General features: G+C 53.5%; 1 protein-coding gene across 7 annotated transcripts in view; it reads left to right on the top strand.

The window, feature by feature from the left end:
* The window catches only part of AGPAT3 (1-acylglycerol-3-phosphate O-acyltransferase 3), a 69175-nt gene extending 48375 nt beyond the window's left edge, over positions 1–20800 (top strand). For all 7 annotated transcript variants that reach the window (XM_079766728.1, XM_079766730.1, XM_079766731.1 and 4 more), the window contains 8 exons: positions 6712–6938; positions 8048–8217; positions 8765–8926; positions 9755–9908; positions 10413–10515; positions 12493–12568; positions 18017–18215; positions 18509–20800. In XM_079766728.1, the coding sequence (XP_079622854.1) occupies positions 6761–6938; positions 8048–8217; positions 8765–8926; positions 9755–9908; positions 10413–10515; positions 12493–12568; positions 18017–18215; positions 18509–18597 (1131 nt within the window). In that variant the 5' untranslated portion in view covers positions 6712–6760 and the 3' untranslated portion in view covers positions 18598–20800. The remainder of the gene's footprint in view (positions 1–6711; positions 6939–8047; positions 8218–8764; positions 8927–9754; positions 9909–10412; positions 10516–12492; positions 12569–18016; positions 18216–18508) is intronic.
* Positions 20801–23397: the final 2597 nt, after the last annotated feature.

The following is a 23397-nucleotide window of genomic DNA, read 5'->3' on the forward strand; positions in this document are numbered from 1 at the left end:
CCACTGCAAACATCGCCACTACAACCGTCAGAACAGCCTTGAAAAGGCAAAAGATTCTGGAACTCGGAGAGTTGGGGTAGGTAGGGTGTGAGGGGTCCCTGGAGGTGCCTCACCAGCTGCCTCCTCACCTGGTGGCACCGTGGCTTCTGTGTCCCCAGGGTCCCCACATCCCCTCTGTCCACAGATTGGAGCAGGCTTGCACCCTCCTACCAGGGTTCTGCAGTTTTTTTAAAAAAGCATTTTAAAAAAATATATTTTTTGTTGATTTCAGTGAGGAAGGGAGAGGGAGAGAGATAGAAACATCAATGCTGAGAGAGAATCATTGGTTGGCTGCCTCCTGCATGCCCTCTACTGGGGATTGATTCTGTAACCCAGGCATATAACCTTGACCGGAATCGAACCTGGGACCCAGTCCGCATGCCAGCACTCTAGCCATTGAACCAAACTGGCGAGTGCTTAAAAAGATTTAAGCACCGTTTTTAGAGAGAGGAAGAGAGAGAAACATTGATGGGCTGCCTCTTGCACATCCCCTACTGGGGATTGAGCCCTCAGCATAGGCAGGTGCCCTGACTGGGAATCAAACCGATGACCTCTTGGTTCGTGGGTCAAAGCTCAACCACTGGGCCACACCAGCCAGGCTGGTGTGTCATTTAGTTGTACCTTCATTACTCACTGGTGGAGCAAATGTCTAATGCTAAAAGATTCACTTAGTCCAGTAATGGTTTTAAGTTAATTTTGTATTCTATTTATTGTAATGGTATCTGAATACAATAGAAATACCAATTTGCCCAAGTTGAAATAAATAAACGTGAATACATATATGGGGGTGTGTGTGTTGTTCCTTAGCCTGTAGCACCATGCAGCCCACGCACAGCCTCCCACCACACAGAGGGCCATACCTGTGCAGGTGCCCGGGACTCCCCACGGCCTCTCCTCTCACTGGTTCACACGACTGTGCATAGGCCAGCACCACACTCTTGATTTTCGAGGCTTCGTGGTATGTTGTGACCTTTTGTCCTTGGTTCTTTTTCATGGTTTCCTTGGCTGGTCTTCCTGTTTGTTTTTCCATATGAACTGTAGGATCTATATGTTTAGTTCTGGGGGTAGGACTAGTGGGTTTTTAATTACGGTTCAATTACATTTATAAACTAACGTAGAAAGTATGGTTTGTGTATCATTTATGTATTTCTGTCTAACAAACCACCTCAATATGTAGCAATTTAAAGCAGCCATTGTTTTGTTGGCTCACCACCCCAGGCTCTGCAGGCTGGTTCTTCTGGTCTCACTTGCAGTCCTTCATGTGGTTGTAGTCAGCTGGCAGCCAGCCTGGGGCTGTGGGTCCATTTCTGCTCCATGTGGCCCCATTGCGGCAGGCGAGCCCCAGCTTCCTTCTCCGGGGCCCAGGGGTGCCGGGGAAGCTGCAAGGCCTCTGAAGAGCCAAGCTCTGGAGTCCAGGACGCTACTCCCACCACATCCCATTCATGAGCCCTGAAGCCAGCCAGGGCCCAGGGGCTGCAGTGAGCCATGCCTGCCAAAGGCACTAGTGAGAGCAGGGAGGGCAGTTAGTTGTTGCCACCTGGTGCCCAGTATTTTTTGGTTTGCTTAGTTCTGCATTTGTATCTTGCAAGCTGTTGTAAGGTTTCATTGCAGAGGCTTTGTTTAATTCTTCTGAAGTTTGGGAGTAGATGTTTTGTCTTTTTATTGCAAATGTATACACTGTCTCCTCCACAGTGTCTTCTGCTTTTGTGTGTTTGTGTGGATCCGTGGCTGCTTGGACACATGACAGGGCCACGTGTCCTCATCCTCCTGGCCACTGAGTGCTCAGACTCTGAGCTTGCATTCCTCTTGCAGGAGAGGAAATCCCTAGTCCTGATGTCCAGTGCTCCCCCTTTCTGCCTCCTGGAGAGGGACACAGAGCCCCCAGGAAGCCGTGCGCTGAGGGCGGAGGAGTCCCAGCAGCCCGGGCCCCATGTGACCCTGTGTGGCCGAGCTCCAGCTATGGCAGAGCTCCCGGCTGCCCGGAGCTCCCGTCTCCAGTGCATGGCTTCCTGGGCTGCTCCCTTGTCCCAAATGGCCATCTAGGTCCAGTGACCTGGAACTGTCAAGTCACCGGCACTGTCACGAAATAAACTCTATTGTCGTCGTCCCTTCTGGTTACTTCAGTTAGAACTAGTTATTGAACATTATGAGAATGTTGATTTCTACATGTTTTTACTGATTTATTGATTTTAGAGAGAGAAGAAGGGGGGGAGAGGAGAGAGAGAGAAACATTGATTTGTTGTTCTACTTATTTATGCACGTGTTCATTGGTTGATTCCTGTCTGCACCCTGGCTGGGGATCGAACCCACAACTGGTGTATCAGGATGACGCTCTAACCAGCTGCGCTGCCCGGCCAGGGTTCTGCATGTTGTATTTCATTCCTTTCAGCATTGCTGCCGTTACTTATTGTTTACAGTGGCATTTTGGTTGCAGCGGATTCTCTTGGGTCTAAGGATCCAAACCGGCTCTCTGCACATAATGATGTTATTTCTCCGTCCTGACGTTTAGACTTCTTGGTGATTCCAAAGGCTGATGAGGCTGGACTGGCAACAGATTATTATTAGCAAAGAAATATGTCATCTTTTTCAGCCGTATTGAAAGATAAGATGGTCCCCGTGAGTGGGTTTACCCAAGAACTAAAGTTAGATAGAACCTTTCAACCTCAAAAATGGGATTCATCTATTCTAAAACTTCAGTTGGAGTTGTAAATAATACCTTCGCTGCTTTCCAGCCTTCTTAAATAACACGGTGAGCGTGGTACAGCCCTTTCTCAGCATTTTAGTGAGGTCAGGGTGGACCACAATTGTTGTATTATGTTCTCATTCATGATGTCATTGAGGGCTGCTGGGTCTGCACACCTGCTCCCCAACACTGGACACCCTCGGAGGTGGTGCTGATGGAGTCACCAGCTTGTCTCTGCGCCTTTGTGCTGCTGTCAGCAGGCTGTCTGCCTCCAGCACCCCCCTTCCCCATTGTGTAATCCGGTGCTTCCCATTGGCTGTGGGCCAGGAGACCACCCAGTCACGCTCGTCCAAGCTGTGTTTAAAGCGAGAGTAATGGAGAGTAATATTTCAGTGTCCTCTCCCTTCACCAACCACTGTCTCCTCAAGGTTAGACTGACTGCTGGAAAGACCACGCAGACAGGACAAGGTGAGGTGTGCCGTGCGCACGGCTGGAAGGGGAATTGGTCCCTGAGAGGTCGTCTCCCCGGAGTTCAGGAACCAGGGCCTCAGGTCACCTGACGTGGCAGCCCTGGCCCTGGCCAGCTCCTGCTCCAGCACAGAGCGAGCCACGTGGCTGTGGGGCAGCCCGGACATTGTAGGGGATGGTGCAGCGTCAGGTCCTCTCCGCTCTCCCGCTGTATGATTGACGCGCCGTTGGCAGAGGCATGAACGGCACCCAGATGGAAGGACTGACATTGACCTCGTGTGTAAACGAAAGAGCCGTCCTCCACATGCCGAGAAAGCCATTACCTTCTCTGCAGAGAGCGAAGCCATGGAGACGCCTGGCCACGCTCTGGCTAGTGCGGAGGTGGTGGGCACGTGACTTCCGTTTCCATTTCTGTGGAAAAGCTGTGCTTTCCACAAAGATCCTCAGGAGGGTCTCTGAAGGTCAGACCGTCTGACTAGCTAGTTCTTGAGGTTGAGAGGGACAGAGGGGCCAGGGCTGGGGAGAGGGTCCCGTGGGCGTCTGGTGATGGACTCCTAGGCAGGGGATGGGCTCACCCTTGAGCAGGGCGAGGCCTGGTCCGGGTTCACTGCCAGGCTGTGGGCCACCTGGGCAGCAGGGCCAAGTTTATCGCAGGACATGGGAGGGGCCTGTGCACTTCCAGGAAAAGGCCTGAATACTTAAAAGAAGTGTATTCCTTCGCTGGGGCTGCTGTCACAGCACCACAGGCGGGGGGCGTAAGCAGCAGAGATTCATTCCTCACAGTCTGGAGGCTGGAGGCTGAGATCATGGTCATCACAGGTCTGGTTCCTCCTGAGGCCTCTCTCCTCGGCTATGGACGCTGTCCTCTCCCTGTGTCCTCACATGGGCGTCCCTCTGTGAGTCTGTCCTCCTCTCCTCTTAGAAAGACATCTGTCCAATGGGATTAGGGCCCACACCAGTGACCTCATTTAACTCGGTTACCTTTGTAAAGACCATATTTCCACCCACAGCCACATTCTGAGGCCCTGGAGTTAGGGCCCCAATGTTTCTTTTTGGGGGACACAGTTCACCCATAATGAGGTGCCAGGGTCAGGTCTGAGAATGGCCAGGGCTCCTGGCTCCCAGCTCTCCCCTTCACCACCGGCCTTGAGAAGGAGCAGTGGGTGACAGGAACCACGGGTGCAGAATTAGCAGAAGCACCTGGAGGGAGAGCATCAGAACCGCGGAGGGTCCCGCTGCTCAGGGGCGCTGCAGCTGGGAGGTCTGGGTCTGGTGCCCAGTACTTCCTGCCTGACTGGAACTCTCGCTGGCTTCCTGGAGCCGTGCCTCGGGGCCTGTGAGGCTTACCTGCTGTGGAACTATTTTTAGCATGGCCTTGCTGAGCCACCTGGCTCACTCCCCGTCTCTGAGTGGCCAGCAGCCTGTCCCCGGGGGGTGGGGGTTTGTGGGTGGTATCTCCCTTTGGTGAGGGTGGTCATGCAGCTGAGAAGGGGAGGTCCTAGTGGCTTGTCCAGAGGCCACAGAACTCAGGAGGCAGCCACCTCAGCCGGGGACCAGGTTGTGCAGGTGCCAGGCTCCTGGAACAATCTAAACCTGTTATCTACTGACGGGACTTAGAAACGGCTCAGGTTTCCTCGCCGTCGCCGTCTCCGTCTCCGAGGACAGCGTCTGAGCATTAATGAGGAGGCCATGTGGACGGGGTGGGCCGGCTGTCCCGCCTCCAGGGCCGGGCCTGGCTCTCCTCTCAGGTTCAGCAGCAGCAGGGGCTTCCCCACGGTGCAGGGCTGCCCAGGCTGTCCTCTAGAGTCACGTGATGGGGGAGGAGAAGAGCTGGGTCCAGGCCTTTTCTCAAGGGAACCCTTGTCTTCACGCATCAGACACAGAAGTCAGGAGCAGCTTGTGGCCAAGGGCTCGCCGTGGCCTCACCCGTCCTGAGCCGTAGGCCCTACTGCCTCTCGGGCCCCTCTGGTCCTCAGTTTCCCCAGATGTAACACAGGGAGGTTAGAGCCCAAGAACCTGCAATATTGAAATTATGACGTTATAGTCATCTGATCTGTGGAGTCTCGCCTGCTGTTGGTGGAAGTGGGTGTTGGCAGAGTCCATTAGTTACTGTAATCATTAGAGCGGGGGTCCTCAAACTTTTTAAACGGGGGACCAGTTCACTGTCCCTCAGACCGTTGGAGGGCCGGACTGTAGTTTAAAAAAAAACTATGAACAAATTCCTATGCACACTGCACATATCTTATTTTGAAGTAAAAAAACAAAATGGCAAAAACATCCGCATGTGGCCCGCGGGCCGTAGTTTGAGGACACCTGCATTAGAGTAATGAGTTGTTTTCTGATGCTGCATAACAAGTGTCCCCGGCATGGTGGTGTAAGACAACACGGGGCCTTCATCGCCCTCGGCTCCTCAGGGTCACCACTGCAGGCAGGCCTGGCTGGGCGGGTCGGGTGCTCACAGGCTGCGGGCATCTGAAGGATTGTCTGGGCCTGGAGGGTCAGCGTCCACGGTGGCCTCTCTCCTGGCACAGGTCTTGGCTCCCTCCACATCCAGCACCCCCTGCTCCAGTGCCCTCCCCTGGCAGCTGCTTCCCCTGAGCCAGCCAGGCAAGGACCCCTCTATGACTCGGCCTGGGAAACCCCACGGCACCGTTTCTGGCAGTCAGTTATTCTCCAGGAACAGGGATACCAGGGGCTGGGGCGGCTGGTCCCTGGTGCGCTCAGCTCACCAAGTGCGGCAGGGGCAGGTCTGCGGGGCGCTCAGCAGGGTGCACACAGCACCATCACGTGCCAGCTCGGGACTCGCCAGGGCCTGAGTCACAGCTTCCCTGTTTCTCTCCTCACAAGGGGAATTGTCGGGCAGCGCCCAGAGCAGGTACAACCCCAAAATGTGAGCTCTGGCTTCACCTTCGGAACTAAGAAGTGCACGTTGAAGAGAAGGGGAGAAAAACCAGTTAAGTTCTTGGAGGAGTTGCCGCTTTTGTGTTAGAAACCAAAACAAAAGCCTTTTAGCTTAAAAAGGTGCACATCAGCCTGGGAATTAAAAGGCAGTTATGTGTTTTATTTCATGTGCAACTTAATTTTTTTAAATAAGATGCTAAAAAAAAAGTTGAAATTACCCATAATGCCTTTACCTAGAGATCATCACTATTAATATTTGGGTGCATTTCTTCTAGTCATCTTCCTTTCTTACATGCCTGGGTGTGTGTGTGTGGTCCATGTGTGTGTATGTGGTGTGGTGTGGTGTGGTGTGGTGTGTATATGTGTGTGTATGTGGTGTGGTGTGTGTATGTGTGTGATGTGTGGTGTGAGTATGTGTGACACATGGATAGATGATGTGTGCCTGTTCCCTGTGCGCCCTGTGTGCCGACCTGCAGAAGCTCTGAGTCTGCCATTGGCGAGCCCCTCACCCTCGGGCTGCAGATCTGGGCTCTGAGGTAGGGACGGTGGGTTTCCCTTCCGCCTGCAGCTCTGGCCTCTGGGCCCTGGCACACGTCCGACTGCTGTCCCTGCCCCTCCAGGACGGCTGTTCTCAGTGAAGGACCTTGCTCTCGCTACTGAGGAGTGACCATGGGCCTGCTCGCCTACCTGAAGACCCAGTTCGTCCTGCACCTCCTCATCGGGTTCGTCTTTGTGGTGAGCGGGCTGGTCATCAACTTCATCCAGCTCTGCACCCTCGTCCTCTGGCCCCTGAACAAGCAGCTGTACCGCCGGCTGAACTGCCGCCTCGCCTACTCGCTCTGGAGCCGTGAGTACCGCGGCGCACCCCTGGGCGTGCTGCTGCGATGGGGCCTTCAGGAGGGCGGTGGGCTACTCACGGGCGTGTGCAGAGATGCTCAACTCACACTCGTCGTTAGGGCGAGCAAGTGGCATTCCAACATCTGACCTTGGGCCCGCAGCGGTGGCAGCTTCGTGAGGTGCAGCCCAGCGCTTTGGGACTGGGAAACAGTCAGAAACTCAGTCCACCAGTAGCAGCCCTCGCAGCTGCCAGTCCGTCTCACTGCTCCCGGGCACCCTCCCCAGGGCTGGGAAGCACCCCTCTCTCAGGGGGCTGTCATCCCACCTGCCTATGTCACCTCTCTGAGCCAAGTACCTGTGTGCGGACGTGCATGTCTGTTACCTGTGCCCTTGTGTCTGTGTGCTATACATACGAAATCAATCAATCTTGGGCTGTCAGACGGACAGACGAAAAGCTGTTAAATGGCGTTAATGTCGTGTGCTGTTCTCCCAGTGGCCCTGTGAGGAAGCCACTCTTATCTCCTTTCTGTAAATGGGGAGACTGAGGCTCAGAGCCCCAGCTCTAACCACTGGGCTGTCTTGGAAGCATTCCCTGGTCTCCATCCCCAAGGGTCGGTGCCCTCGGAAAAACGGAGGGGCTGGGGTTCCGCACAGAAGGAACGGGCTGTGCTGTGCCTGGAGCCGCACTGTGAGGCCGCCCGCTCAGCCATGCTGCGGACCACAGGACCCCGCTGGCTGTGCCCACACCCACCCCTCCCCCCATTCTGTGGATGAAATGGGCGCCATTCCATAAACCCACGGCTCATGTGGAAATCTTCACTGGACATAAGATAACCGTCTAAAATGCGAGTTTTCCTCATTCTTTTTCTGCTACTTTCTGGAAGTTTCATTTGTCTTCTCCCCAACTTTTGCTTAGAGAAGGTAATTATAAGTTAGGAAAACTTATTTTATTAAATGTAAACCACCCAAACCCATTTGTAGCCCCAAAGCCCAGTCCGGATGAGATACTGGAAAAGCCCCGCCCGCGGCAGAGCTGGGCCTGGCCTGTGCTCCTGCCCGAGGGAGGCCGCCGGCGCGCGGCTGCGCGTGCCAACGCCCGCCCGCCCCGTGTGCCCGCAGAGCTGGTCATGCTGCTGGAGTGGTGGTCCTGCACGCAGTGCACGCTCTTCGCCGACCAGGCCACCATAGACCGCTTAGGGAAGGAGCACGCCGTCATCATCCTCAACCACAACTTCGAGATCGACTTCCTGTGCGGGTGGACCATGTGTGAGCGGTTCGGGGTCCTGGGGGTGAGTGATGTGGGGGGCCCAGGGAGGTGCTGGCCTGGCTCTCTGGGGCCTGGGCTTCCTCTCCTCCAGTTTTAGCCCCTGGCCCCTGAGCTGGGGGTCGGGCACATGGCTGGCCGAAGGTGCCTCGACGGCAGGCTGCCCAGGCTCTCTGGAGCCTTTCCTCCCCTAAGCCTTACTTATCACCCGTGAGTCCCCAGAGCCTCAGTGAGCCGGTGCCCGATGCAGTGTGCACACCCTGAGCCAGGCCCAGGGGACCCACCGCAGTGAGCGCCGTGGGTAGTAGCGTCCCTGCCCTCCTCAGGAAGGCCCGGCCTTGCCGCCAGTTCCCGTGGCTGCGTCCTGGGCACCCTCCCTCTGCCAGGCCTGCGCCTTGGTTTCCTCATGTGTAGGAAGGCATGCCTGCGCTCTCGGGTCAAGCCGGTCCCAGGGGCCCACACTCAGGGTCAGGGTGCCCCTGTGGACAGTGTAGTCACGACCACCACGCCAGTCCTGGGGCACCCGGGCACCTCCCGCCGAGAGCGCACTACCTGCCCGCTCCTCCCTGCAGAGCTCCAAAGTCCTGGCCAAGAGGGAGCTGCTGTGCGTTCCCCTCATCGGCTGGACGTGGTACTTCCTGGAGATCGTGTTCTGCAAGAGGAAATGGGAGGAGGACCGGGACACCGTCATCGCAGGCCTGAGGTGCCTGGCCGACTACCCTGAGTACATGTGGGTGAGTCCGTGCACATATGTGGGCCCTGGCACGGGAGGCTGCACTGGCTGGTGCCACCTTACACGTATGACCGTGACCTGCATCACGAGTGGGAAGGCCAGGCCGATTCACAGCAGGGCCTGGGGGCCACCTGCTCCCACTGCCCCCATTGAGAGCCAGAGCCGGGAGGGAGGGGGCACCTCCCTGCACAGCAGAGTGGGGTCCCCTGGGAGGAGAGGGTGCCCAGGCAGCACGCAGGCTGAGGAGCCCCCTCTGCAGGGAGGGTCTTCTTTAGAGGTGGTTCCAGAGCGACCCCTAGTGACCTGCAGGTCAGGGTCGGGCGTAGAAGAGTCACAGGGCACGTGACACAGGACACGGGACGCAGGACACCACCTGTAGCAGCAGCCAGGGCCTGGGGCTCGGGAGGGCTCCCAGGCCCCTCAGATGCGTTTGATGACCCCCGCCTGGAGTCATGGTGTCAGGCGGCTCAGATCTGTGTCTCTGTCTCGCCTTCTTTCTGGCCTCTGAGAGCTGCCTCCTTACTGAGCGTTTCTACCTCATGTGTTTTCCGCTCCAGCCAGAAGGCGGCTGCCCCGGGACTCCACGCTTCCTTCTTTCTGTTGCATGCTCTGAGAATAAGCGCAATGCTGTTGGCTGTTGGGGAGGGAATTTGTGTGTGGGGAGTATTTTAGGGCAGGTTGTAGCCCTAAAATAAAAGAACATTTCAAAGTGCCTGTCCCTGGAGTAGTGCTGTCATTTCTGCAAATCGGACAGCAAGCGTTTAGCTGCCCGTCAGGTTCCCTGCGCGCGGGAGTCCTGCGAGCCCCCGTCCCTGTGCTCCTGCCCTAGTTTCTCCTGTACTGTGAGGGCACGCGCTTCACAGAGAAGAAACACCGCGTCAGCATGGAGGTGGCCGCCTCCAAGGGGCTGCCCCCGCTCAAGCACCACCTGCTGCCTCGTACCAAGGGCTTCACCACCGCGGTCCAGTGCCTGCGCGGGACAGGTAAGAGCCCGCGCCCCCAGCGCCGGGGACACTGGTCCTCCGGGCTCCACGCAAAGCGAGAGATGAAAGCAGTCAAACGCTACGTGAGTGAGTTACATGGAAACTACAGGACAGAAAAGGGAGGACCGTGTAAGCGGAGTTAACATGTTGTAAGATCCTGGTATCGTTTTTGAGGTGATAAAATGCTAGTTAGTGGAAAAATAACTAAAATAATCAAAAAGTATAAAACTGAAAACCTTATAAAGGAAAAAAAAAATCTAACTAACCCCAGAAGAGACAAGATGAAAGAAAGGGGCAGAGAGCAGTCAGAAGAGGGCAGAGAGTGGATTTAGATGCACACAGCCAGTAAGTAGTCAGTGAGCACAGGAGATGTGATCAGTTAAATGCCCAACTAAACGTGGGGCGTCGGCAAAGAGAAAATGCCCCGCGTGAAAGCCCGCTGGGCTCTGCGTGGGGTGAGGAGTGAGCGGCGGCCTGGCTCACCCTGCACCCCGGCCCCCACAGTCGCAGCCATCTATGATGTCACTCTGAATTTCCGGGGAAACAAGAACCCGTCTTTGCTGGGCATCCTCTACGGGAAGAAGTACGAGGCGGATATGTGTTTGAGGTGAGCTCCGTGCCCAGCGGGCACCCCATCCTGCCCGGTGCCCCCTCCTGCGCCGTCCCAGCCCCAACACATGGCTCCCCTCACCCCGGGCTTGATGCTGTATTTCTGTGACCTTGGTTGGCACCTGTGATTTCAGCCCCAGAATTTAAGGGATCTGAGTCTGTAAGAGTCCAAGGGAGGAGGGTCCGTCTTGGGTTTCACCCCGAGTGGCTCCCGGAGCCAGTGAGACGCGACAGAGTGAGGCACCCAGGTGTCCGTGCTGAGCCGGGCTTTGTTCTGAGAGGCAGGCAGGGCCTCTCACGGGAGCGACCTTCATTCCTGTCGCACAAGATCGAGGTCAGCGACCAGGAGAGTGGTCCCCGGATGGCGACTGCGTGTCTCGTGGTCACGCTTTGACTCTCCAAGTGTCTCTGGCTCATGAAGAGAAGATAATTGATCCCCAAAATATCTTTTAAACTTAAAACAGTTTGGGGATTACTCTGTTAATAAAATGGTGTTGTGACTTTGGCTCCAGCTCAGGACAGAAGCCCAGGCAGGGCTTCCAGGCTGTCTCCTGTCTGGGTCTCCCTGGTTGAACGGCCAGTCCCCCGTGTCATTCAGACATGCCCCGGAGGCAGGCCCTTCCCTGTTGTAGAGACCACACAGATGGGCTCTGTGTTAGCGCCCTGGCCTGCCATCCTACCACAGCGACTCCGTCACCATCCTGGCCAGTGTGATTGGCGAAGGCTCAGACAGGCCTCTCCATTGCCGCCTGGAGAGCTTTACCAGCACAGCTTTTAAAGAAAATACCGCCCAGGCGTGGCCGCATGGTCAGTTGTCAGAGCATTGGCCTGTGCACCAAAGGGTGCAGGTGTGATTCCTAGTCAAGGGCACATACCTGGGTTGCAGCCATAACCCACATACATCCAAGTTCTCAATTTTTAGAGCAAAAAGTTTGAGATATCTTAAAACAGGACATTCACGGCTGGCCATGGACCCTTCGCCTGGCTCTCCTTTTACTGTGGGCCCCTCTGAAGTGACAGCCGGGCCCCTGTGATGAGCTGCATCTCACCTGTGTCCCCTGGTGAGTTATTCTAGCTCAGGTGTGTGCTGATGACCTTGAAGTACAACAGTTGCTGTGAAAGTGGTTCTTCACCTCAGCTGGTTTGGCTCAGTGCCTGCGGACGAAAGGGTCCCGGGTTCAATTCCAGTCAAGGGCATGTACCTAGGTTGCAGGCTGGTCAGGGCCCCTGGTCGGGGTGTGTGCAGGAGGCAACTAATCGATGTGTTCCTCTCACATTGATGTTTCTCTCTGCCTTTCCCTCTCTCTTCCACTTTCCCTAAAAATCAATGGAAAAATATCCTCCGGTGAGGATTAACAACAAAAAAAGAAAGTGGTTCTTGTCCTGCTAAGCTTCCAGATGGACACCTCCTCTCACGGGGCTGGCGATCTAGCTGGTGATTAGGGTTATAAATAAGTTAGTGTCCTAACTGAAGTCGGCTGTTTGTTCATTGAGATTAAAGTTCCAAACCTCTGTTGTTTTTCATATTTGAAGCAAGTAGATTTCATTTGTGAAAGACACAATCTTCTTTGCCTAATGAAAGCCTCCAAGTCCTAATTATTTCCAGAGTGAACTGATAAGGGAGACAAAACTCCTGCTGAAGTTAATAAAGGGTCACCCTTCGCAGAGGAGCTGGGGGCACGGCCTGCTCACTGCACGGCTCCTGGGGACCCCTTGTGACATCCTCCCACTATCCCATGGACGTAGACGCGGCTTGGCACCCTCGGCAATGCCCTGCAGGCCTGCAGAGCCCAGGCCACCTCTGGGGGACGCCCAAGGAGAAGTTACTGGGATGTTTGTGTGTTTTTGGAAAGTGAGAGTGAGGTTGATGAGCAAAAGCAGGCCAGCAGGTCACCCCGATGCACAGGTGTTCCCCCATTTTCAGTTTGCTGTCACCTACATATTCACTTTGCGCTCGATCTTCTTCATGAAACAGGAGGTTCCCTCTGGAAGAGATCCCACAGGATGAAAAGGAAGCGGCTCAGTGGCTCCATAAGCTGTACCAGGAGAAGGTAAAGGCGAGCTCCCCCGGGCTCTCAGGGAGGCAGCTGGCAGGCCGACTCCCTGTGAGTCAGGAGTTCCCAAATGCTTCTTTCTAATTCTTTTCTTTCATTTTTCTTAACTTTTGAGAAATTAACAAATTAGAGGAAAATATAAGGGTAACAGTGCTTATGTATCTGTGGCGGATAATAATTGATCACGTTTGTTCCATTTTTTCATGTAAAAGAAATTATAGCTATATAACATGTATATATGTGTATGTATATGGTTTGCAAGAAGAAACACACTATAGATGACATGACAAGATTCATATGATCACACCCAGCCCCACCTCCATTCCCGCTAGGCATGCCTCATTCCTGACTCTGAATTCTGTTTTATTTTATATATACAAACATACAGGACACTAGATTTTTGTTTTCAGCACTGAGGGAGGCTTAGATAATCAGAAAATCCTTTCAGTATATAACAAATATTTTGTTAAATGCATTGATGAGCTTGCAAGAAAATAAGGGAAATCTCTAGGAATCCAAAAAAGAAGGAGCTGGATGCCCTAGCCAGTTTTGTTCAGTGGTTAGAGCATCAGCCCTTGGACTGAAGGGTCCTGGGTCCGATTTCCGCCAAGGGCACCTACCTCAGTTGCAGGCTCAATCCCCAGCCCTGGTTGGGGCGCCTGCGGGAGGCAACCAATCGATGTGTCTTTCCCGCTTTCTTCCACTCTAAAAACCAGTGGAAAAATATCCTCGCGTGAGGATTAACAACAAAAAAAGATGGAACTAGACCTGTAGTAAGCCTGGGGCTGACACAGCCACATTCTCCTGGTGGAGTTCGCTGGTCTCCTTAACCTAAAGTCTGCCCGCCTGGAAACAGAAGGCAAGGGTTTGACGTTATTCAAGGCAGAAGTTGGAACTGGAAACGCTACTGAAAGCTGGAGCCCTCTGAGAGCTTTACCCTCAGAAAAGTTAAACAAAAGCTCTGACCTTCCAGCACAGGGAGATGACTGCGTTTTCCTTCCTTGGTCTCAAAAAGTCCCCCGGTAAGTCACAATCACAAGCCTGCCTGCAGACAGGTTCGGGGTTTGAATTTACACTCATAACATAGTTCAAGAACAAAGAGAAAATATCAACATAAAAAGTGGTTCCAGGCAAATCTCTCTGGAGTTCCTGGGAGAAGCATGGGCAAAACTGGAAGAACATGACTCCAAACCTAAGCTGTCCATGATTTGCTCAGGTAAAACTGTGCTGGAGATGAGCTCAGAGCCAAAATCCATCATGGGCAAGACAGACAGAAAAACGAAACCCTCCAAAAACCTCAGCTAAGGGAACTATCAGACAGAGACTAAAATCAGTCTTTTTGAAATGATTAAGAACAAAAGAAGGAACTGAAAAGAAAAAAGCAAGACCTATGGAAAAAAATGAGTCAGATTTGGAAAAAACCAAGTAGAATTTACAGGCATGAGAAATCTCGTTACTGATAGTAAAACATTAAATACCAGACGAAATACAGCAAAAGAGAAAATGAGTAGGAAAGATTTAGGAGAAATTACTCAGAATGCAGCCTGGAGGAAGTGTAACTATGAAAAGAAGGCTAAAAGGTTTAGAGAATAGACTGAGAGGTCCAGTAGGTAACTATTAGAAGGTCCAGAGAGAGAAAGTAGAAGGAATGGTGAAGAGCAGTTGTCACAGCTAATAACCATAAAACTCCTAGAATTGATGGACATAGATTTCATCATGTTCATGAAGTACAGTCTGGGATAAGATAAAAAGAAAAAGAAATTCATCCCTGCTTGGCAATGAAATTCCAAAACACCAAAGACAAAAGGAGATCTTAGAATCACCAGAGAGAAAAGACATACTGCCCACAAAGGAATGACTAGGAGGTTAGCAGGGACATATCTCTTACTACATATCAGGATCTTTTAAAGTAGTACACATTTTATCCTCTTAATAACCACACACACATTATACATGCACATACATGTACACACAAAACATAGTAAGCCCAGAAGAGAACAAATAAAAATAGCATAAATGATTTAAACAGGAAGAAAAGCTACAAAAGAGTGAATCAACAGCACCAAAAGCTTTTCCTTTAAAACTATTATAAAATAGAAAGCCTTGGGCAAGACTGACCAATTAAAAGAGAGTGATGACATTAATAGGAATAAAAAAGATGACCCAACCAAAGAGCAGAGAGTGAAAATAATATGAGAGCACTGTGACTGGCTTTATGCTCACACATTTGAAAACTTAGATGAAACATATAATCTACACTAATAAAAGAGAAACATGCGAATTAACCATCACTCCACTACACCCACAAGCCACGCCCACCAGCCAATCAGGAGTGAGTATGCAAATTAACCCAACCAAGATGGCGGCCAGCCACGGAGCTGGAGAAAGCAGGAGGCTTGGGTTGCCCCGGCAATGGAGGAAGCCAAGCTTCTCCCCCGCCCTGGCTGGCCCTGGCCTCCGCTCAAGGCTACAAAGTTTCAATTATAGAAGATAAATAAATCTTAGATGCTTGCTTCCAGCTGGCCCTGGCCTCCACTCAAGGAGGCACTGAAAAAAAGAAAAAAGGAGGGGCTGGGACCTTGGGTCACCAGTGGCGGGGAGGGGGCTGATCAGGCCAGGATGGGATGGCAGGGGCCGTTGGGGGTAAGCAGACCAGCAGAGGGGCCAGTTGGGGGCGAGCAGGACATCAGTGGGGATCAGTTGGAGGTGATCAGGACGCTGGGGGGGGGGGCAGTTTGGAGTGAGCAGGCCAGCAGGGGGCAGTTGGGGTTGAGCAGGCCAGTGGGGAGGGAGGGTGGGGGAGAGCAGGCCAGCAGGCGGGGGGGGGAAGCTGGGGGTGAGCAGGCTGGCATGGGAGGCAGTTGGAGGTGATCAGGCTGGTGGGGGGGCATTTGGGGGTGAGCAGGCCGGCGGCGGGGGGCAGTTGGGGCGAGCAGGCCGACAGGCAGAGTGGTTAGGGGCAATCAGGCAGGCAGGCAGGCAGGCAGGCAGGTGAGCGACTGGAGCCAGCAGTCCTGGATTGTGAGAGGGACGTCCGACTGCTGGTTTAGGCCCGATCCCTGTAAACCGGCAGTAGGACATCCTTCGAGGGGTCCCGGATTGGAGAGGGTGCAGGCCGGGCTGAGGAACAACCCCCTACCCCCCACCCCCCACCCCATGCACAAATTTCGTGCACTGGGCCACTAGTTTTAAAGAACAATGTAACTCTCTCCAGAAGAAAAAGAAAGCCCAAATGAAACAGAAACAGCCCTAGCCAGTTTGGCTCAGTGGATAGAGTGTCGGCCTGGGGACTGAAGGGTCCCGGGTTTGATTCTGGTCAAGGGCATGTTCCTTGGTTGCAGGCACATTCCCAGTAGGGGATGTGCAGGAGGCAGCTGATCAATGCTTCTCTCTCATCGATGTTTCTAACTCTCTATCCCTCTCCCTTCCTCTATGTAAAAAGTCAATAAAATATATTTAAAATAAAAAAGAAATAGAAATAGAAACAGAGTGTGCACAGGCAGATAGGCAGGTAGACCTTGAATGCACCAGGTGGCAAAGGAGAATGTATCTCTGAATCTCCATCAGGTTTTAAAATTTTGAAACTCTGTGTAAACAAAGTGACAGGTGCAAGCAACAGTATTTGTTCAACAGGAAATGAGAAGTGACCTGAGAAAATGAATACACAAATGCAATGTATCTATTTCCTAGTAATACACTTTTATATACAGTGGTGTTCATATATATATATATATATATATATATATATATATATATATTTTTAGTCATCATTGTTTTCTTATATCTGTTGACAGTGACATAAATGGGTCAAATTCACCCCTTTTAGATGCTGCATGGTGTTCTGCCATCTGCTGACACCCTGTTCCTATCTGTGAACATTGCTTTGTTCCCACTTTGCTGTCCCCAGTGGGGCAGGTGCACGTGAAACAGACTAGAGTGGAAACATGTACGCATGCTCCCTGTGGTCTGGGTGAGCTTTGTTTCCTCCTGAAACGGGTTGTGTACGTGGACACTGGATCGCAATATAAAACGTGGTCTTAATTCAGAAAGGTGGTGATCTGCCACCGGGGAGGCATGGACAGGTCCTGCCTTCCGGTTTTGCAGTGTGGCCTCGGCCTTGGTTCACCTTAACCACCACCTACTGTGAACACTCAGTGGGACCCCAGCAGTGCTGGGCGAGAGAGGGAGGCAGGTCCCATCTGCTTAGGGTCGGGTGGCAGAGTAGGGGCGGCCAAATGAGCTTGAAAATGGCAGAAACGTGCTGGGGGCTGTGAGGGACCGGGTCTTCCGGTCACCCCGAGGTGTATGTGGGGCATGAAGGTCGTGGATGCTCCGGACCACGCGTGGCCTTGAGCAGCGGGGCGACTGTCGCCTGTCCACAGGTTGGATGAGGCTGTGAGACTATGTGTTTGTTAAGCCCCTCCCCCCATTTTTTATATAACACAAAACATAACTGTAGAAAATCAAATGTGGAAAATAAAATGGAAAAAATAAAAACAGACGACATTGCACTCGTCCGCGATCACGTGGGTGCGTCCTTCTAAGCATGGTCCTACCCACATAGCCAGTCCTGCATATGTTTTGTCTAAATGGAATAACCCGGCACTTTAAATGTCACAGTGCACCCCTTGTTAACACGTCTGAGTGGTGGCTGCGGAGAAGTTGGTGCCCCCATCCCGGCCAGCCCTGCTCAGTGTTCACAACACGTTCCCCGCCATGCCACTCCTGACGATGCCCGCCGAGTGTCATCTCCCGTGTCTCACGGGCGGCTCTCTCCCTGTCATTAGCCTATAGGGATCGGAGGAGGAGAGGTGAAGTAACCTTCTAGGGGTGAGAACTGGCAGGGGCGACTGTCACCTTTCCACAGGCTGTGCCCTGGCCACTGCCCCCCTGCCCCTGAGACACAGCGGGAGACGATGAGGGTGCTGGCTCACACCACCAGTGCTGGGGTCACAGTGTCCGTCCTGTGCCAGGCACAGACTCATTCTTTTCCTAGGAAATGTGTCAGGTCACAGGGTTTGTGGTTTTGTTTGTTTGTTTTTTAAATATAATTTTATTGATTTCAGAGAGGAAGGGAGAGGGAGATAGAAACATCAATGATGAGAAAGAATCACTGATTGGCTGCCTCCTGCATGCCCCCTACTGGGGACGGAGCCGCAACCTGGGCATGTGCCCTGACCGGGAATTGAACCATGAGCTCCTGGTTCATAAATTGATGCTCAACCACTGAGCCACACTGGCCGGCAAAGGGTTTGTGTTTTTACAAGCTTTTGGTACAAGCAGCCAAGGTCTGTGGGAAGGTCATGCCCCTTCGTCTCCCGCCCGAAGCGCACGATTCTCCAATCCCTGGGGCACTTTACAGGAGGAGCCATGTTTCAGTCCCCGCGTTCTCTCGGGGTACGAGCACAGCACGTAATGACACCGCTTCCCTGTGGACTCTCGCAGGATGCTCTGCAGGAGACGTATAACCAGAAGGGCGTGTTTCCGGGGGAGCCGTTCAAACCCGCCCGCCGGCCGTGGACGCTCCTGAATTTCCTCTTCTGGGCCACGGTTCTCCTGTCTCCTCTGTTCCGCTTTGTCTTGGGCGTCTTTGCCAGCGGCTCTCCCCTCCTGATCCTCACGTTCCTGGGCTTTGTCGGGGCAGGTAAGGAATATGAAGGCTGCCACAGCTCACGCCCCGGGCCTGCCGTGCCCCCGCGGAGGCGCCCGGGCCTGCAGACCATCGCGGTGCCTGGGAGGCATCAAGGAGCCGGGATCCACGCAAGGCCTCGGGGCCTCAGCGCGGGCTCCAGCCACTCCGCTGCGGGGGTCATCTGCTCCGTGGGGACTGGGCGTGCGGGGCAGAGGGCGGCGGGAGGGGCCTGCCTGCCACCCCCGGGCCTCCCAATAATGATTTCCCAATTGATCCATCTAACCCACCTTTCTCCTGTTTTAAAGCTTCCTTTGGAGTCCGCCGACTAATAGGAGTAACTGAAATAGAAAAAGGCTCCAGCTACGGGAACCAAGAATTTAAGAAAAAGGAATAATTAATGGCTGTGATTGAACACCCTTAACTCGATGGTGGTGTCCGATTAACTCAATTAAAAACAGAACCACACACACAGAGGAAAAAAAGACACTTAGAAACTATTTTCTTATTAACTGGTGACTAATATTAACCAATAAACTTGAGCCAAGAGTAAAGAAATCAGAAAGCCTGCCGGATGGAGACTTCACAGCGCACCACCGCAGGGCCGCCTGTCGCTGTGGGAGACCGGGGCGCGGAGGGCGGCGTCTGCTCTGGGCGGTGGCCCCTGGGGTCCGGGATTCACCCAGCGCCATTGCTCAAGTACTCTGCTGGCCAGAGAGAGCCTCTGATGCTTTCTCTTCTTAAACTTGGGTCCCTTTTTTGTTTGTACCTGTGATTTCGGGAACTCGCCCTGGCCCCTCGCCGCTCCCCTGCACCCCCAACAAACTCTCTTCACCACTCTTCCCCAGGCCTCCTGGGTGCCGATGTCACAGCGTCTCTGGCCCCCAAGGCAATCAGCATCTTGGCTTCCAGACAGTAGGGTGGGGAGCGGGTGGGGCCGGGGCACCGTGGCACACACTGGGTGTCGGATGGATGGGGCCTGTCCAGGGCCGGCAGGGCAGATGCTGTGCAGTTTCCTCCCTCAGCCTGGGTGTGAGTCCCCGAGGGTGCGGTGAAGGTAGCTCCGCTGCCCTTTGTCCCTGTGGCCCTGACGGCAGTCCCTCTGCTGGGTGCTGGCGGGGCCACGCTGGGCCAGTGCCCTCTCCCCGCTGCCCCAGGACCCGTGATGCAAGCAGTGTCACCACCCAGTCTGTCTTCTAAGATGGATGGAGACTGTTTACACAGGGCCTGTTAGCCTCTAGAGATGCTATTTTCACAGTTGATCTGTTGGTGGCTCTCAACTCCCTGATGAAAATGAGCCGTGGCGAGCCTTCCCCCATCCTGCCACCCTCCCTGCCCTGAGCAGGCACACTTGTCTGGCGAGGGCCTGCTTCTGACCAGGGTGGCCTCTTGGCCTGGCGGTGCCCTCACCCACAGGTGCCCGGTGGAGTGTCTCCCCAGGTCCCCACAGCCTGTGCGTGACTTACGACCTCTCAGCATCCTTTGCAGGCTTGGCCCTGGAGGGAGGTTGATCCCGCAGATGGAGCCTGGCCGGCTGGAGGCTGCTGGGCAGACGGAGTGGGAACCAGGGCTTCTCCCGCCTCCCGCGGCTCCGCTCAGCCATCCCACCGCACACGGCTGCTTTGGACTTTCTTCTTAAACCTTCAAGTTGGTTTTTTTAAAGTCACATTTCCCGCCTCTTTTTTTAGCAAGGGAAAGAAAACTAATGGGTATTATCTCTGACACACTGTAACCAGCATTCCGAACAGAGTCAGGTTGGATTTTCTAGAAAAGTGGAGGAAAGAGAAATTAGAAACTGAATTGAAAGAATAATGTACTGGCCCTAAGTATGTATTGGGGAAGATTTGTCAGGCTGGCATCAATGCTTTGTAACAACGATGCTCTCCTGAGGGTTAGGCTTGGTGGCTGTGACGGGCAGGTGCAGAGACGTGCGCCCCAGTTCCACGCTGCTCGTGTCCCAGGGCGAGTGGATGCAACGCCTGTGGGGCTGAAGAGTTAAAACAGTTCACAATGCTTTTGTTTCAGAACTGCGCGTGCTTGCCTCTGTCCTGAAGCACAGTCCCCGCTCGCTCAGGGTTAGCGGCCACCTGAGAGTTGATTTGTCTTCATCCCACGCTGCTCACCTGTCTTCATGCGTGTTCATCTGTGTCATTTGCTGAGTCACAAATGCCTAAATCAGCTCAAAGGAAACCAGAGGGAGGGTCCTACTGGATGGAGCCCCACCGGGAAGATGCAGATTTAGATCCTTTACCACTTAATTAATAGTCTTGGTTTCCCAGATAAGTCCCCTTCCCCTGAAATTAATTCATAACACGCGAATTCTACATCTAGGCAGTGAATGAGCCATGCAGACTCCTGTAAATGGAGCCTGAGACCAGGGTGTAGGTTTCCAATCTCAGTGATTCCTCCCGATTTAACATGGATCAGCTCGTGCATTGAACACTGAGCCCTTTGGGAGCAATAAAAACTACACCAGGAATGTGCAGCCGTTTTTTTGAGAGAGAGAGACGGTGGGTTTTGCTTTTCATTCACTTCAGAAGGAAAGGGGGAGGGGAGCTCTTTTAATTTTTTACCTTAAATTAATAAATTGCAGAATTGTGCTTTTCTTTATTCTTTGCCTTTACACCCGCTACGGAGTGCCATCTGCTGCTGATGGTGCCACGTCACATTCAGGCTGAGGGTGGGACAGGCCCTGCTGGTGGCAGTTGTGGTGTGCTCTCTAGGCGTGAAGGGCGGGTCCCGGGTCAGTCAAGGCCGGGAGGTGTCTGCTGCCCCTCCCTGCTGGGGGGGGGGGGTGTCTGCTGGCCCTCCCTGCTGGGTGGGGGGGTGTGTTTGCTGACTCTCTCTTGGGTAGGCTCTGCCACTTGCTCTGTGCCTGGGAGCCAGCCCCCTGCTCCTGCTGGGGGGTCGCTGGCTGCATGTTTCTCAGCTCAGGCCAAGGCCTCACTCTCAGGTGCACGTTTCCAAGTCCCGTGTCCTCTTCCACCTCTGTATCCGGCCCCTGCCCGGGACGTGGAGTTGGGCCTGTGGGCCGTCCCCATGTGTCTAGCTGGGGGCGGTCGCAGTTCTTTGGGCCCCCTCTGGGGAGCTCCAGGGGCTTCTAGGGTGACTGTGATATTTCCATGGTGACTTTGTAGCAGCAACCGGGGGACTCTCTGGCTTCCCTCTCTGGGGTCCTTGCGACAGCACCGTAAGCAGTGACTGGGGAACAGCGTGGCTGGTCAGAGGGCGAGCAGGGCATCGATTTGTGAATGCTCGTTTTCCGTATGCCCTCCTTTTCTCCAAACCTGGTGGAGGCCTGGTGGAGGCCTGGTGGAGGGTTTGAAATAGCTACCCATTGACAAGCATTCTCACCAGAGAAAGCAGAGGGACAGGCCGCCCCGTGCTTGGTGACAGCACTGGATGCTCGGCCCCCTTGGAGGGGCCCTGGAGCCCCCGTCCTCAAGAAGCACAGGATCCGTGTGAAGCGATGGGCTCTGAATGTACAAACCACAAAACCATCCCAGAGCAACGATGGACACCGCGCTTTTTTGTACAGAAACAGTGCAGGTGCGGTCCCTGGTCGAGTCTGAATCTGCCCGCGTGTCCCTGTCACCGCCCTCCTCACACTAACGTACGGAGCATGGTTTGGTCTGAAGGGAAGCGGTGGGTGCAGTCACGTGCAGTTCAGGGGCTGTCTGGAGGCCGCCCCACACCCACGTGACTACGGGTTGCGTCAGGTTTGGGGTGAAGGAGGAGTCACTCTCTGCATGTTGCTTTGTCTCTGCCCGAGACACCTATAGGATAAGCCAAATAGAACCTTTTCAGCCCGGCTGATTTTCAGCTGAAGTGTTCAACCCCGAGCGTGAACTCATGCTGCGAACTTCTCACCAGTAGTGCATGCCTCCCCCAGCATGCAACCCTTAGCGTCCAATGGTGTGATGTGGCTTCCAACCCTCCTGCCGTCTACCGAGGCTGAGGGTTGAAACAGTGGGCCTGCCATGCCCACCTGCCTTCTCTCTGGAGACAGCACGTCCCTGGCCCACGTGCCTGCCCCTTTGTGTAGTGAGTCAGCTCCCAAAGCAAGGGCCAGCCTCTCCGAACGCCCAGGCCTGGGTGCCCCCCCGCCCCCCCCCCACACACACACACACGCTCCTGGCCATACCACCCACTCGCACTGGGCCGGGCTTCGTCCCAGACCCCGCTCGGGGCTGCCAGGTGCATGCAGACATTGGGGTTTCCCATTCTTGCATATCAGGGCCAGGACGCAAAAACACAGGGACAGCTTGTGGGTAGATGTCTGTGTGACTGAGGAGTGGACACACGTGTGAATTCCGTCTCAGCACAAGCGTTTGCCCACTAGCTGATTCAGTGAAAATGGTGGCCTTCTCACACACCACTCGGGGAATTAAAGGACACGACCACTTTCAGGGAGTCCGGGACATTCCCAGAGACGCTGACCCCCCGTCAGCCCCAGTGGCAGCCAGGCATTCTTTTCAAAGACAATTGGATCGCTTTAAATTTTTAAGCTTTGTCATGGCAAGTTCTTCACCTGGAGTTTTCTTTTCTCGTAAACTTGCGTTTCTTAACCTTTTGTTGCATAAGCACTTGGACAGAAGTCAAAACTGTGAATGAGATACTGAAATGCACTAAACTGTATTAAATTAAACTGGAGTTACTTGATAACAATGAAGAAATGCATCTGATCTGCTTGTATTTATTGTCTCGGAGCTGTATGTTGTGACAATCAAATGTTACTTGTTTCCTAAATGCCAGGAAACTCAGCTGGCTTCTTAATCATAAAGACCATCGGCAAGTAATGTACCGCAAACTAAGCATTACACACGAAGACCATCGGCAAGTAATGTACCACAAACTAAGCATTACACACGAAGACCATCGGCAAGTAATGTACCACAAACTAAGCATTACACACGAAGACCATCGGCAAGCACTGTCACTGGAGATGAACACCTCTCTGGAAAAACCTCACAAACCATCGACTCAAGTGCATGTGACAGATGTTGGGGTCTTTTTCTATTGTTGACAATCTGCCATAGCTGACCATCGGCCAGTGTAAAGGGTGATACATTGTATACAGGGTGCAAATATGTTATATGGACGTTCCTTTTGTACTCTTCATTTTTACAAGTTTGCTACTCACAACGTTTATGTAGTTGAGGATAGAGGTATTTTTGGTCTATAGGAGCTGGGGGGA

This window comes from Cnephaeus nilssonii, assembly GCF_951640355.1.
Source record: "Cnephaeus nilssonii genome assembly, chromosome: 3".
NCBI classification, from domain to species: Eukaryota; Metazoa; Chordata; class Mammalia; order Chiroptera; family Vespertilionidae; genus Cnephaeus; species Cnephaeus nilssonii.